We start from the raw sequence: 15,313 nt of genomic DNA, 5'->3' as shown, positions 1-15,313 counted from the left end.
GAAAAAATTATCCACCATGCAGAGTAACAGGAGTCGGTCATACGAGAAAAAGAAAACAAAAAATAAACTTCTTAAGATCAACTTATATATTTTAACATATTAAAAAGTTAAATGAAAGAATTATTATGTCCTTAAAAAAATAATTTTTATAAACATTAAAATACATAAATTTAAATTTTAACTTATAGAAAGAATTCATTTTATTTCATTTTTTTGTACGTCTATAAAAAAATATTTATAAAAAAACTATCCAAATTCCAAACAAAGTATTAGAACTCCTCAAAGAAAGTTAATGTAATTTTCCTTAGAAAGAAACGCTACATTCATTATTGTTAGTTAAAATTCATGAGGTTCATTACTAGCAGTCCTTATTGGCTTTTTAGTTAGTTTTATGTGAATTTCACCTAATAGTAAAAATATGCACTAAAAATGTATTAAATAAGATATTGGAGACATTTTTCTTTCTGCATATTACCTTTTCGTTAGAGTGAGACCAAGTCATGTATGTAGAATAACTTCTTATTACAAGTAAGATGTTTTGGTTTTATCACCTTTATAATACTAAAATGACATTTTAAAGAGTATCCAAACTACAGGCATGTAATGGTGTATCAAGATGAAGGATTAACAGTAGAAAAATTGCAGGTCTGCAGCATTAGTAGGAAAAGAATATAACTTCATAGCTAACTTGAAACTTCATTGTATTTGAATACACAGTCATACAAACGTCCACCGAGAAATTGTGCTACCTCGGGATGTTTCACCTAACAAAATGCCAAGAAAGAAATAAGGGATCATTAGAGCTCAATTTTTCATTAGTTAAGGCAGGTAAAATAATTGTAAGGTGTATTACCATTCCAATCTTAAGAGAATCACATTTAAATTGAGCATAGAGATTTGTTTCTATTCCACGACCCTGTCAAAAGAAATAGATTAGTATAGAATATTTGGATTTGAAAAACCCATCTTTGTAATTTGTTGTATTATGGGCTTATAATGCAACTGCAGAATCCAATATGAGGAAACTACAATGTTATCTTATTTTCACTTTATTTTCTGTTTTCAGAGACTTGTATTTTTTATTTTTTTTTTGGTTTAGACCACAACTCCATTGGAGACAATCCTGTCCATACCGGGTAGGATCATTATATGTGACAAAACTCTCCCTTCAAGTATTTAGCACAATTATATACCCAAAACTCGAACCCGAGACATCTGGTTAGGCTGGAACTATCACACCCTCGCCAGTTGATCCACTCACTTGGTGGTAAGATAACATTTTTGCAACTCTAAGTAAAAAATACTAGAATAGCCTAGGTGGTGCCAAGCTATGAGAAAGAATAATGTCAGAATCAAGATGAAATTACATACATACTAAACAAAAGAAAAGGGTGTCTGTGTTGGTTCATATGGGAGCCAAAAACTTTATGGCATTAAGTGTGCAAGTCTTGGCCAATTATATTGTTCAACTTGACACTCCCAACAATCTCCCATTTCAAGTATGAGAACGTCCATCCATACGTTCCCCTCATTCAATATTAGACTTTTACTCACAACACTTGACACTCCTAATAGTCTAAAAACTAAACAATTTATGAAAATTAGTTTGACCCGATGATGGATTTTATTGCTTATACAAAGATCTTTCTAGTATAACACTATTAAGTACTAAGAAGAAAAATATTTAACGGTTATCTCAGGCTAATAAGGCATCACTTTTTCCTGCTTCTATACTCTTAGCAAAAAGGTTCTAAATCCTTAAAGGAATGAAACTTGCTTTATGTGGATTGTGCAGTGCAAAAACATTATGTGATTTGATGCCCTAACAAATCCAAGATGTTACATATCAAAATAAACTTCTCCGATTCTAATTGGATGTTTCTATTGAGCAAATCAACTATTCTGATTTTCCATAGCTTTTAAGTTTTAACATTTTCTACAAGATACGTTAGATGATTCATACCAACAAAACCCAAACTCATTTTTTCTAAATTTTCCTCAGTTTTATAATATTTTAAAGTCAATATCCAAAGGTGTTGCTCAAAGTCCAAGAACTGTCTTGTTCTAACTTTCCACAGGCAATTTTTTAATCCACGGCCAGCACTAACCAGTGACATCACGTTGCTGCTAATACTATTCCCTTTGCTACCCTACTTCACTCCAAGTACCAAAGCCCAACAATGCATCTATAAATTGATCCATCAGTGAAATAGAAGTTTCCAGCAACATACTCTCTCCGTCCCTAATTATAAGACCCTTTCAATTGATTTATACCCCATAAAAAATGTAGTTAGATGAGTTAATCACATTAAATTTGTCAATTAATTGTCCTATCATTCCAAAATTACCCTTTTCTTATCTCTCGAACCACTCAATTGTTTCTCATTAATGTTTGGAGAGAATAATTAAGTAAGGGTATGTATGAAAAAAAATAATTAATACATCTAAAAATTAGAAAATGATCTTATAAAAAGCGACAAACAAATTTCTAAAAATGGTCTTATAATTAGGGACAAAGGGAGTACAAGAAAGAACTTACCATCCCTTCTAAGATGACAAGATCTGCATCGCTGGCAAGGTAAGCAAGCTCCTGTGACACTCTTGTAAGATCAATGACCTGTAATCAATTCAACAAAGCACAAAAGATGTAATCATCATCATACAGGTTAAAGATCTGATATCACAGGTTTGAATACCATAATTTTCCTAATCGACAGAAAGCATTGCTCATTTTCTTACAGGTAAATCATTGCCAGAGTTCGCAATTAAGAGATTTGAAGTACTGACACCCACAAGCTGTCCATCTTCATCCTTTAACTGGATAAGTGGAAGCCAAAATGATGGAGTTAGCAAAGAATATGGCAATTACAAAAACTTTATATAAAAACTTATTTTCATTACCTTTGATATAATTTCAACTAGCTCAGAACAAGTCACATCATTGATGGATGGTAAGTCATTAGCAGCCAATACAACCTGCGTTCATACAGAATCACATTAAATACGTTAAAGATGTCAGCTGTAAGAACAGAATTTCAAAAGCAGTTTCTATTTAAACATATAATTAAAATGGAAAAATACTAATGAACATGTACAACAAGACAATCATTTACATGTTTTATCCAGAAATTAGAGTTCAGATGATTGATATAGAATTAAAATATCTGAAAATTTTGCTTTCAAGGCTTTTGGTAGAAATAAAGATGCAAAATATCTGTGGCAATGTGCTACCTATGCTCCACTTTGGTGCATTTGGTTGAACAATAACTCCTGTATTTTTAAAGAGAATTCAATGGCACAGCACTTGATTTGGTAAAATTTTATGTGTTTGGGTTCTATTTGATGTAAATCACATGACTTTATAAATGGGGTAACCCTTGTTAGGATTGGACGGCTTTGCTACAATGATTTTCTCTTTTTTCTTTGTTTTATATGTTTTATTATTATGCTAAAAAAGGGTTCCTTTTCATCCATCTCTTTTGCAATATTTATTTTCATTTTAATGATTTTTTCTTTTATAAATAAATAAAAGATTCAGCAAACCTGACTCCCACGCCGAAGTAGTTCTCTTGCAAATGGCATAATACCCAAAATGATATCTGCACCAGAGTTATCAACAAATATGATAACCTGCCATGATAAAAGGCACAGATTAGAACAGTACCACGGCATAAAATATGCCAGAAGACAAAAATTCAATTATCAATGATAAAATTGTATCTCTTTATACATGTCAAACTTGCCTTCTTCCATGGGTTCTTGCTCCATTTCAATTTGAAAGTGTCAAGATCATCAATGACCCAAGGTCGAGGAACGAGATTTTGACAACTAGCCAAAAAGGACATTCCATCCTTAGAGAAAACCTCTGCAAGCTTCAAGAAATTGTGAAAAGAATAAGGTAATATACATATACATAAAGTACAAATAGATATAGCTTTACACACTACTGTATGATTGTGATAATTAAAAAAGAAAAAGAAAAACAGTTTTCTTCTAGTAGGAAACTAAATTCATACCTAGGTAAAGTTTTAAGAATATCTAATTACCCATGCAAAATTTCAGCAACCGAGGCAAGATATAAACATTGTATTTTAAGGATAATTAGCCACTGAATGTGTCCTTATTCTTCGCACAGCAATGAGGAACTAATCCAAATGATATCAGAAAATGGGATAACACCAGTGACAAATAGACAATAGTACTAACAGCAATCAACTACGGAAAGTTAAGGAATATTGTATTTTAAGGATAATTAGACACATGTGTCCTTATTCTTCACAGAACAGAGGAACTAAACCAAAAAAATAGGAAAGCGGAAAGAATGGATAAAGGGATTGTTACTGAAACATGGTACATAAAAGAATATTTATAGATACATATTGCAGCTTAACCAAGTAAAATTAGTGTTTGAATGAACAAGTAGGTGCAGTCTGGTTTGGCAAAGAATGTTAGTTAGTTTTGCCAAGTTATCAAAAGAATGCATAGTAAATCATCCTACCTGTGCAGAACCAAGATCAAATATGTTTCCAGCAAAAATTCCTCTAACTAGATTCTCAAGTCGCTTGCCTTCATCTTCAATGGCATCATTAAGATGAACAACATTCTCAAACAGTGAGATGGCTTTTGCATTTTCTTCATCCTATTGAAGTGAACAGAAAAGAGTAACATAACTTGGGTGAAATAAAACTATATTGTGCATTAATAATGTCATGTACCACCCCAGCTCTCCTTTATTAAAATTGATAACAACATATGTTTAAATTCTTCTCAACTCAACTTCGGCTAATGAACAGTAGAGCTTCTCAACCAACTACATCTGAAAACAATTCCATTATTTTTCCTCCATAATTCATGCAAGATGTTACATTTAATCAACTACAATCAGATAACACTTTTCTTCCACCTTTTATTGTCCATAGTTGCATAGCAGTAACAAATGGCATCCCAAATAACAGTTAAACTTACCTTGACTTTTTTGAAGATATCTCTGAATCCCAATTCTCTAAGCACAAGTTCACGAAGTCTGCAGAGAAGCTGGAAAATCCCCCCAACCACCCACCAGAAAGAGAGAAAAATAGAAAAACATTGAAGGAAATTAGACACATCACCAAACTTCTTTTTTTTTCTAATTCCTATTTTGGGGAAGGGGAGATTACGGTATAGTTTTAGCTATAGTATAGAACATACAATGCAATCAGGAGGCCCACCATGACTTTCAGGATCTTTCTTCAAATCTTCAAGTATATCAGCATATCTTTTGCAGGAAAAAACATAAACAAAACATAAAATTAGTAAATCCCATACTACAAGTTATTATGTATAGTAAAAATAAGAAGTAAGAAATAACCTTTGAGCAAATTTTTCAGCTTTAGCTGCAGCATCAGGAACAGAAGTATCACTCTCTGCACGCTTCCTGTTAAATAAAAGCTAAATGATGAGGTAAAGTGTAAACATGAAACACACAAATAATGAAATCCTTGCAATAATATAAAAATTCACATATTTCACTAAAACCAGTAATGATTGTTTTAATATTGCCATCAATTTGTTGCTTCTACTCACCTTAATTAAGAAAAAGCAATTCTAGGAAGTTTGTAAATTGAGCAAAGATGGCTCCTAAAATCTAGGTTAGGAGACAGCCAAATCGGTTGATCATCTGGTGCTTTTAGGTTGATTCAGAACATTAGAAAAGTACAACAACAAATTACAAATTATTATTAAAACAATTTAAACATTCATTTGTTATAGATGTTACTATGATCATGATTTTGGTGCTTTGTTAATATTAATGATGCTTATAGTATATGTTTACCAAACACTCAACTTCTCCTAAAGCAGCTTTACTATCACTTATATTAAAATGACTCTTAAATCACCCTTTAGATTTAAGCTTTGGACTTTTGGTTGCAACCTCTAAAAAGCAACAATAATAACATAAATAACCCTAACCCAGTATTAAATATAATCAGGAGTCAAGACAATGGAAGCCCCAATCAAACCAACCACTTTGGCAGTAACTCCCACAGAAATTAAAATTTGTAAATACGTTCAAGGTGCTATAGAAAGATAAACAAATAGCAAATAGTAATGATAACACCACCTGCATATGTTGTTCATCCCTCACCAGCATATATATACCACCATTACAAACACATATATATTAGCTAAAATTGAAAATCATAGTTTAAAAAAACAAATGAAATAATAAATTAGTATACATATATCATTATATCATACACAGACATACAAATATACAAATACAAGTGGTAACTATAACAGCAGTAATAACAAATGAACAAAAGTTAGATGCATTTTCTTAGGTATTTATAGTGTTAATATCCAATTAAATTGAAATTTCATCTCGTTAAACCACGATTACCACGCAATGAAAGTCAGCATTGATTGGAACTCTAATTTTGGTTGCTGGAGAACAACACTAAAATACCTAAACAACTGCTCCTAAGTTCTGCCGGTAACAGTTCTGATCATCATAAAAAGTTGCATAATCAAATATCACGAATTAAGTATCCTAAGCAAAAACTCACAAGGGGAGGAAAAATAAAACGACCCATTTGTTGCATCAATTTAAAAAAGAGAAAAAAAAACCCACAATTTCTATCAAGAAAAAGAGCAAACCACGAAATTGCTGGGAAAAACGAGCAAAAGGGTATGCTACAAACGATGAAAAACTGGGAATCAGGCACCAAAAAATCAATTTTTTTAGAAGTGAAAAGAAGAAAAGAGAAGTGGGAAACGCACTTGAAAGAGGGGATTGAGTTGAGGAAGAGATCAATCCAAGAGATTTCGGTGGGAGTGGGCTTGCGAGGGTTATCGGAGGGGAATCTGTAAGGAATGGTGCAAGCTCTGTAGTTGGAATCGATTGGTGTCAGCAACAACGGGAATTCCACAAGCTCTGATGCGCTTTCCATCTGAATGCGATTCTCAAAATAGGATCAAACTTGTCTTCGAGTCTAAGAAAGAAGAAAAAGGCAAAGGAATCGCTGACGTAGTGGTGCTTCTCTCCTTCTACTTCTACTTCTACTTCCCACACATTACTCTCCTCTCGTGAGTCAAATCTCAAAACTCAAAACTCTCAGCTTCTTGCCTTCTTTTGCTTTCTCTGCTTAAAGGCTCAAGGGTGTTTGCAAGGTGCACCTAGCATCATTAACAAATGTCAAAATTGCCCCTGTGTTATTTGCTTTTGCAGATCAACTTGATCCGTAAGTTTTTTACAGATCAACTTGATCTGCAAGTCTTTTACAGATTAAGTTGATCCGTAAAGGACTTACGAATCAAATTGATCCGTAAAAGACTGTATTTTTTGAAAATTTAAGCTTTATTTAAACAAATTTTCATTAAATTAATTAATTAGTAATAAATAATGTAGATATGTTTTAATTTTTAAATGACATTTCTAATTTACTAAGGCAATAATAATATAACATTTTTAATTTAGTTACTTCCATTCATAATATTTCGATGAATTTTGAATGAATTTGGAATCAAGTAATTTAAACATAAATAACATGTAAACGTTAACACTAATATTATAAACTAATATTATTAACCAAAATAACTTAAAATATACAAAATGTTCAGTCAAATACATCATCCAAAACTAATAATATCAAAGGTGTGAATAAACTATGGTTGATTCGTACGCCGCCTACGTCGAGACCTCACATACACATTGTTGTCTTCTGCGACACCCCTGGCAATCCTGAGGCATTTTTGGATGACCTCATGTGTGATGTGTCTGGCGTGACTTTATTTAGGCTGAGATGATGCTCCAACGTCTCTACGATGGCATGGCAAGTCTCCTGTTAAATTGAAAACAAACGAATTATACAAATTAATATTAAAATAATTCAAGTAAATGACATACATGTAACCAAATAGTAACACTTACCACTCCATGTCTGGGCTCGTCCGCATCAGAATCCGCATGTGTCGATGCTGGTGTTGGCTCCTGAGGGATACGTGACTCTGGCACCTGAGGGATATGTCTGGCTACGTCGCATATGCATATCGAGGAGGATCTGATGTCTGTGGCACAGTCATGAATGGATGCGATATCACGAAGAATCAGTCGATGTAGTAAGTCGCACACTGACCTAGCACAACACATATGTCACCTACTGGTGCCAAATGGTCTGAGTAGTGCGTCCACCTATCGTCTACATCATCAAATGACCCCCATGAATCAGAAGGGTGTGCAGGAATGCACTGGACGTATCCAAACTGGCGCATAACCCTCTCCGGTCTGTATCTGACAACAACAGGCCCCCAGTGGAGTTGTCCTAAGAAACATGAAATCAGATGAAAGTCCTAGACCGGTCGGTGCTTCGCATATGGCATCTAGCAGACATCTGGAATCCTGAGACGATCCAGGCACTGCATGTACGTCGTTGTAGATATCTTCTTGGCAGTCTTCTTTGTGGCAATCCACCGACACGCACGTAGTGACACCTCGTCATCCTCTGGATCAGCATTGCACTCCGCAACTGACGGAAAGTGCTCATATATCCAACACTACAGAGGTTACATGAAAATTATACAAATTTCAAATGAACGTCTAAAATAAAATACCCTCATTAAAACATTTTTGTAATTAAATTATGAAAAACATGTTAATTACCTGAAACAATGTGATGTAACCAGCAACCTATCGGCTGGTGCTGATACTGACATCATTAAGCTGATCGTACATATGGACGAGGTCAACAGCTCCCCATGCATACCTCCTAGTCTGAGTGAGGTCACGCATGGCGTCTAAGAACACAACATGAACATGGGTTGCACTCTTATTAGCAAAAAGAGTGCAACCCAGAAGATGCAGAAGATAAGCACGAGTTGTAGCTGTCCAGTGCTGGGTCTGACATCTGCGCTGATAAATGTCTCGTAGCCAAGACAGGCGTACGTATGGTCCAGTACAATGTCCTGTCTCGGCCATGGCTACCTCTGGTGAGACCATCAGTAACTCAACCAGCATCAGCACCACCTTGTCGATGTGCAGAGGCTGAAAAGCATGGAAGTCGCCAATGATCGACAGATGAAGAAGAGATGCGACGTCATCCAGCGTGATGGATACCTCCCCCACTGGAAGATGAAAAGTACTTGTCTCTCAGTGCCACTTCTCGACAAACGAGGATATAAGTCCCCGATCGTCGATGTCTACTGAAAATGCGATCAGAGGACTTAATCCTATCCCAACAATCATATCCTCAATTGCAGGAGCAGGTCTGCCTAATTTATGCACCTTCCTCCCATGGGAGGATAACTTCAACTTAGGTCGTTCCTGATGAAGTATAAAGGAACATACAATTTATTAAAATAATATTTTAAAGTAATCAAAACCTCAATAAAAAAGAATACTTAACAGATAACTTAAATTGAATATTATAAATACCTCTCCGGACCATACGATGGCTGCAACATGCTCAGCATACTCCGTAAGCACAGATGGGTCCCTGGGTCCACCAGGAAATCCCTCAGTCTCATCTGCAGCATCCTCTGCACCGGTATCCTATGCGTCAGTCTCTGCACCGATGTCCTGTGCAGCATCTACCATGGGCTCATCACCAGCTACAACAGGCTCAGCCTCTAGTACCACATGCAAATTCGTAGGTACCGCAGGCAAGTCCGCAGGTACCGTAGGCACATCATCGGCAACAGTGACAGGTACCTGTCACCTGCGTGCCGATGCGGTCAGCCTTCAGTGCTAGGGAGCACTGTTAGAATCATCACCATCCCCTCTTCCCAAACCTCTGCCAACAACCCTACCTAAGGCACGATCTAACCCTCTAGTTTTAACCATGATCTGCAAATGTTGTGCTATTAGATGCAAGCAAATTTTTGTTCTTATCTCAATAGCCAAAGCAATTTTTCTTTATCTCATTTTCTTAAAGAGATCACATAATCTTCCAGTGTAGGTTATGATTTTGAATGTGTCTAAAAGTTGTGTTAATAAGCATTAACTTTTGAATGCACTATTCTTGTTTTAGGATAAACTATAAAGTGCACTTACAACTAGTGATTAGAAAATTAATGATTGAGAATTGTGATAAAATCAAATACATGCATAACAATATTTGTAATTAACTACAATCTCAATCATTGATTTTCTATTCAACAGTTGTTAGTTAGAGCGCTTTATTTTTAGAAGTACAAACCCCTCACATTAGAGGACCCAAATCCTTCATTATATTGAACCCATGTAATTGCACTAACACATGTATCGTCCATTCAAAATTGTTTTCTTATGATGGGCATTTACATTTCTCTATAAATTCATTTCGGACCATTTAGAAATTGTTTATTTGTTATAGATGTTCTAATATTTCGGTTAGCAGTCAAGCTATAATCAACATAGTTGCTTTGCATTTACTAGCCTCAATTTAAAGGTCACTGCACCATTATTTGGTTCACTTATTGTTTTCAGAAAATTCTTTTTAGATATTTAGGAGAAGAAAATTTCTTGTGCACAAGTTAAAAATAGGAAAAAGTCAGAAGAAAAAATAAAATAAGGTCTCCTCTCCATAAGTTAAAATTAACTTATGCATATGTTAAAAATTAGTTTTTAGAGAAGCTAATACGAGAGAGCTTCTACAAAAATAGTTCATCTTTGTACAAATAGTTGAATTGGGACATTTAGCAGATGTGGTTTCAGTTGCTCAATGACAAATAGTAATGGATTTGGTGTTTTTTAGTGACTTGTGATTTGTTGTTGGTTTACTTCTACTTTTTAATCTAATAACTTAATTTTTCCTGCAGGCACTTGAGAAATCCAAGTTTGAGCAATCACTCGAGTCAGTGAGGGAGAAAGAATTAGAGCTACATTGCAAGCACGTTGCACTCTATGGCCCACGTTGACACAATGATACTTATAAAGAGACTTTTTGTTTGTAGTAGGGACTGATGAAAGTTTAGATCTATTAATCACGATATCTAATATTGAGAATGGAGAGAAAAACAACACCTTTTCTTCAAAGGCAAGATTCTTGTCCTTATTAATAAATCTAGTGATATGACCTCAAACACAGAAGAAAGTAATGAATGGACAACTTGACAAAACGCTAAACAAAATCAGCAAAGCAATGTTGTTGCAACTAGTACATATTGAACACTGTTACCAATACTTTTTATATTCGCTTTGGTGTTTATTTATTAGCTTTGGTTTACCATTATATTAGTTTAGGTGTTCATATAATTTAACAACCATTTTGCATAATTTATTGCCTAATTTAAGCTTTAAAATTTTAAATTTATATGTGCGGATCAAGTTGATCCACATAAAGCTTGTGGATCAACTTGATCCGCAAGTTCAACACAGCCTAAATACACAGCCTACGGATCATCTACCCTATTGCAGATCAACTAGGTCCTAACTTGTGTCTACTACGGATGACCTAAATACTTAAGCAATCTCCAATGGAAGCAATAAGGATGATTGGAAGCAATAATGGAAGCAATAACAAACAAGAAAAGGGACAATAGGCCTTACCTCGATGAAGAACGGAAGAGCAGCACCTCGCGGAAGAATGGAAGAAGAAGAGGCACTCAAAGGAGGGAGAAGCAGCAGCTCGCACGGAAGAAGAACAACCACCTCGCGAGGGAGAAACAGCAACTCGCACGGAAGAAGAATCACCAAGAAGAAGAAATGGCTCGCGAAAGAAGGAGGAAGAAGAAAAGCCTCGCGGAAAGGAAGAAGAAATGGCTTGCTGGGTGCACTATTTTTTTTTTTTTTAAATAACAAGGAGCATTTGTGACTTTTTGCATTAAGTGTTGGGTGCACCAGCAATAATGTTGGGTGCACTAGCAACAACCAAGCCTCAAACTTAACTTTATCATTATTCTTTTTACTGAAATGTAATTTCAAACTTCCTATTTTCATAAATTAGCGATTTTAATTTTTTTAATTTTTTAAATAAAACATTTTATTTTTTATTTTTCAAAAATTTGATTTCACTTTAAAAAATATTATGATTTTAATCCCCATTTTTTAATTAAGATATTTTGTCTCTTTTTTAAAAAATATGCAATTTCAATTTTTGTTTCTAATTTACAAGTGTCTATTTATTATTCACATAACAAATTTTTTAAATTATTATTTAATTGCTATTGTAACAAGCTTAATTTATTAATAAAAAACATTAAAAAAAACACAAAGTCAAGTTTGAAATCGATTAAGGGGATTAAAATCATAGTTTTTTAAAGTAGTGGACAAAACGTCTAAATTAAAAAATTGAGAAACTAGAATTGCAAATTTAAGAAAAAAGAAAAGATAATTGATTAAAGAGCTAAAAGGAAAAATTGAGAAACTAGAATTGCAAATTTAAGAAAAAAGAGATAATTGATTAAAGAACTAAAAGGAAAAATATTTTTATTGGGATGTGTAAAATTATGATGTCCATTACTTTTTTACGCTTTTTTATGATCTCCACAATATTAAGTCGTTGTAGATATGTGCTACCTCGATGAGTGTCTGGTGTTGTGTAGACAATAGATATGTGACTGGTGTGTCAATTTTTTATAATTTTTTTAACCAAATAATAATAAATCAATTCTCTCTCTTTTTTTTATCTGCCAACTAACTTTAATTTAAATATTTTTCTTCAGATCAGTTTGGTTGCAATCAAATGAATTAGAAGAGATAGGAGAGACGAAGAAGAGTGAAGAAGTGTGTTGATCATATTGGTTTGGTTGCATAGTGGTGCAGAGAAATTTTTTAGAAAATTGTGAGACCCACAAGTTTTATTTTCCTCTCTCACATGAGAAGATTAAGGAAGAATTTTTCAATGTGTAAATGTTTTTACCACCATGCCCTTTACTTGTTGCGTCACATACAAAAAGCACTGGTGCTGGAGGAGAGAAAAGAGCTCATTCATCCCATTGTTTGCGCGCTCCATATTTCGAGCTCCTAGTATGTCTTCACCGCCCATTTCTCCAACTAGAGGTCGTTGAACGTCTTGTCATCACTGGTAGTGGCGGTTTCGTTAGGGCTTTTGGTGGTGCTCTACGTCGTAATTGGGGTTTTAGGTGATGATTATGGCAGGCGAAAATGATGAGAGAAGTTCTTATGTGTTTATTATTTGTTGGATTTGGGGGGCATTAACGAATGATGGAAGGTGGGTGTGCGACCATTGGAGGGGGGTGGGGGTGGGGGTGGTTGATATTGTATTTGAAACGCTAAAAGTGGATTGGTATTGCGAGAGAGGTCTGTTGGAATTTTGATCTCGCTGTGGTAGATGTCATCTTTCTGATCGAAATCATGAAACATAACTCACAAATTAAACCTTTGTATTTTTATTCCTCTTAGCCATCTCTATTTGCTACTTCTATCTTCCCTAAAAAAATTAAATTATAAATAAACCTTAATAATAAGGTTAAAATGGTAATTTACTCCACAAACCAATTTCTTTTATTTTTATATTTTACTAACTAAACAAATTTAATTAAAAATATTTATGTTTTATTCTTCCTTATTTCTCTTCAACCAAATCACATCTCTCTGCACTCTATTTCTTACTTATTTCTTTTCTTTTTTCACCTATTATCTTTCATTCTCTCATTTTCTCTCCTTACAACCAAACAACCTATTCATTTCTCATATATTTCTCTTCTATCAAATAACTTGTATTTCTTACTTATTTCTCTTCTTTTCTTTTCTCACCTACCTATTTTCCCTCCATTTATTTCTTCTCCTTCTATCAAACACACCTTAAGGATATGTTTGGTTGTGCTCAAATAAAGGAGGAGAGGCGCAAAAGAGCGAAGAATTCAACAAACTTCATCAATTTGGTTGCGCAGAGGTAGTGGAGAAATTTTTGAAAATCATGCAAGACCCATTGGTTTCATTTTCCTCTCTCAAATGAGAAGATTTTTGAAGAAATACAATATTTTACTTTATTGTCCTTGTTCTTTCTCTTCCTTCTTTCATTCGTGCAAGTTCTCCTCCGCGAGGTTTGTCATTCCGTCGTTGGAACCATCCTTCCTGTTGTTAGACACCTTCCAAATGCGCAACTCCTCGTCGTCGTCGAGATCCACCGCGGTCATGATGTTGTGACTTTGATTGTCGTCGACTTCAAATTGTGCAACTCCTCCTCCTCGTCAAGATATGTTGTGGCGACAAATGTCATGATGGAATCTGCACTTTGTGTGCATGGCCCCGATCTATTTGTTGGTAGAAACAAACTTCGGTGTACTTACTCCTATTTGTTCATGCTCCACGCACTCACCCAACTACTAGAATGAATTTGCACTTACCCAACACCTCTATTTTTTAACACCATTATTATAGCAAAAAGTGAAAAGCAAAGAAAGCAAAAGATCATACCTCACAATGGAGTCTATCATCCAGGGTGGCGTCAATGGGATAATAAAAAAATAGCCTTCCAATTTACAGTTAAAAGGAAAAAAAATATATAATATATTAATCTTATGAGGGTAAATGAGTATTTTCATAAATCATATCATTCTATTTCTTCTCTATTTCTTTTCAACCAAATCATCTTTATTTCTTACATATTTTTCTTCTTTCCTCTTCCCTCCTCAGTCCTCACAACCAAACAACCCTTAAGCCTTCATTTGGTAGTGATCAAATATGTGAGGAAAGGAAGGATTAACGCAAGAGTATGAAGAAATTGGCACAATGTGGTGAATTGGTTACAAAGAATTGTGCAGAATATTTTAAAAGAAGCTATGGCACCCACATGTTTTTTTATCTTCTCTTTGTTGTGCAGATTGAAGGAGAAACTGACAATGTTCAATAAAAAGAGTGGTCCTTCTAACACTCTTTCATGAGTTGCAACCTACAAAAAGTTTTAACAAAGGATAAAATTGTATTTTCATTCAATATTAATTATTTTTTTCTTTTTTAACCTATTAAATTACTTTAATTTAAATATTTCTCTTATTTCTTATATATTTATCTTCTTTTCTCTTCTATTTCCTTATTTTCTCTCCTCACAACCATACATACCCTACGTGACTAAAGTATAGACATGTGTAATTGTGAATACAATTGATTTTAGTTACCATAATCCTAAGGGTTTGCTAATGAACCCTAATCCTTCCTAGATAGGTAGACCAACTTCCTTACACGTGGAACAATCCTAAACACAAGAAACTTCTAGAATGGAAAATTTAACATATTAATAATCCTTGTATTTCTTAGGGTTCTTTGATGTTTCATTTAGGCCACACATCACCCCATTTCTTCCTCAACTTCTCATTAGTCCCTTTCTCCGATCTCCTTTATTTTCCAATACAAGGTTCTGGTATAAAAAGGGACAGACTTTGTCATCAAAACACT

At 34.3% G+C, this 15,313-nt stretch overlaps 1 protein-coding gene across 1 annotated transcript; it reads right to left on the bottom strand.

The window, feature by feature from the left end:
- Positions 1-444: 444 nt before the first annotated feature.
- On the bottom strand, positions 445-7,120 carry LOC114368629 (uncharacterized protein At2g17340-like). Its single transcript, XM_028325846.1, has 12 exons — positions 6,760-7,120; positions 5,348-5,413; positions 5,188-5,254; positions 4,966-5,034; positions 4,499-4,639; positions 3,744-3,872; positions 3,544-3,630; positions 2,902-2,976; positions 2,740-2,817; positions 2,540-2,617; positions 854-916; positions 445-764 (listed from the first exon to the last, which is right to left on the bottom strand). Exons 1-12 carry the CDS (start codon positions 6,927-6,929, stop codon positions 684-686), a joined length of 1,104 nt encoding a protein of 367 aa, XP_028181647.1. The 5' UTR covers positions 6,930-7,120; the 3' UTR covers positions 445-683.
- Between the last annotated feature and the right edge of the window lie 8,193 nt (positions 7,121-15,313).

Source organism: Glycine soja, chromosome 9 (assembly GCF_004193775.1).
Source record: "Glycine soja cultivar W05 chromosome 9, ASM419377v2, whole genome shotgun sequence".
Lineage (NCBI taxonomy): Eukaryota > Viridiplantae > Streptophyta > Magnoliopsida > Fabales > Fabaceae > Glycine > Glycine soja.
The sequence above is the reverse complement of the archived record's forward strand: the minus strand, read 5'-3'. Positions and strand labels throughout refer to the sequence as shown.

Excerpts from the sequence above, each read along its gene's own strand:
- LOC114368629 (XM_028325846.1), bottom strand. The coding sequence starts at position 6,929 with ATGGAAAGCGCATCAGAGCTTGTGGAATTCCCGTTGTTGCTGACACCA. Across the intron at positions 3,873-4,498 it reads TTGATCTTGGTTCTGCACAG|CTTGCAGAGGTTTTCTCTAA; the intron begins GTAGGATGATTT and ends AATTTCTTGAAG. Across the intron at positions 917-2,539 it reads TTGTCATCTTAGAAGGGATG|GGTCGTGGAATAGAAACAAA; the intron begins GTAAGTTCTTTC and ends TTCTTTTGACAG.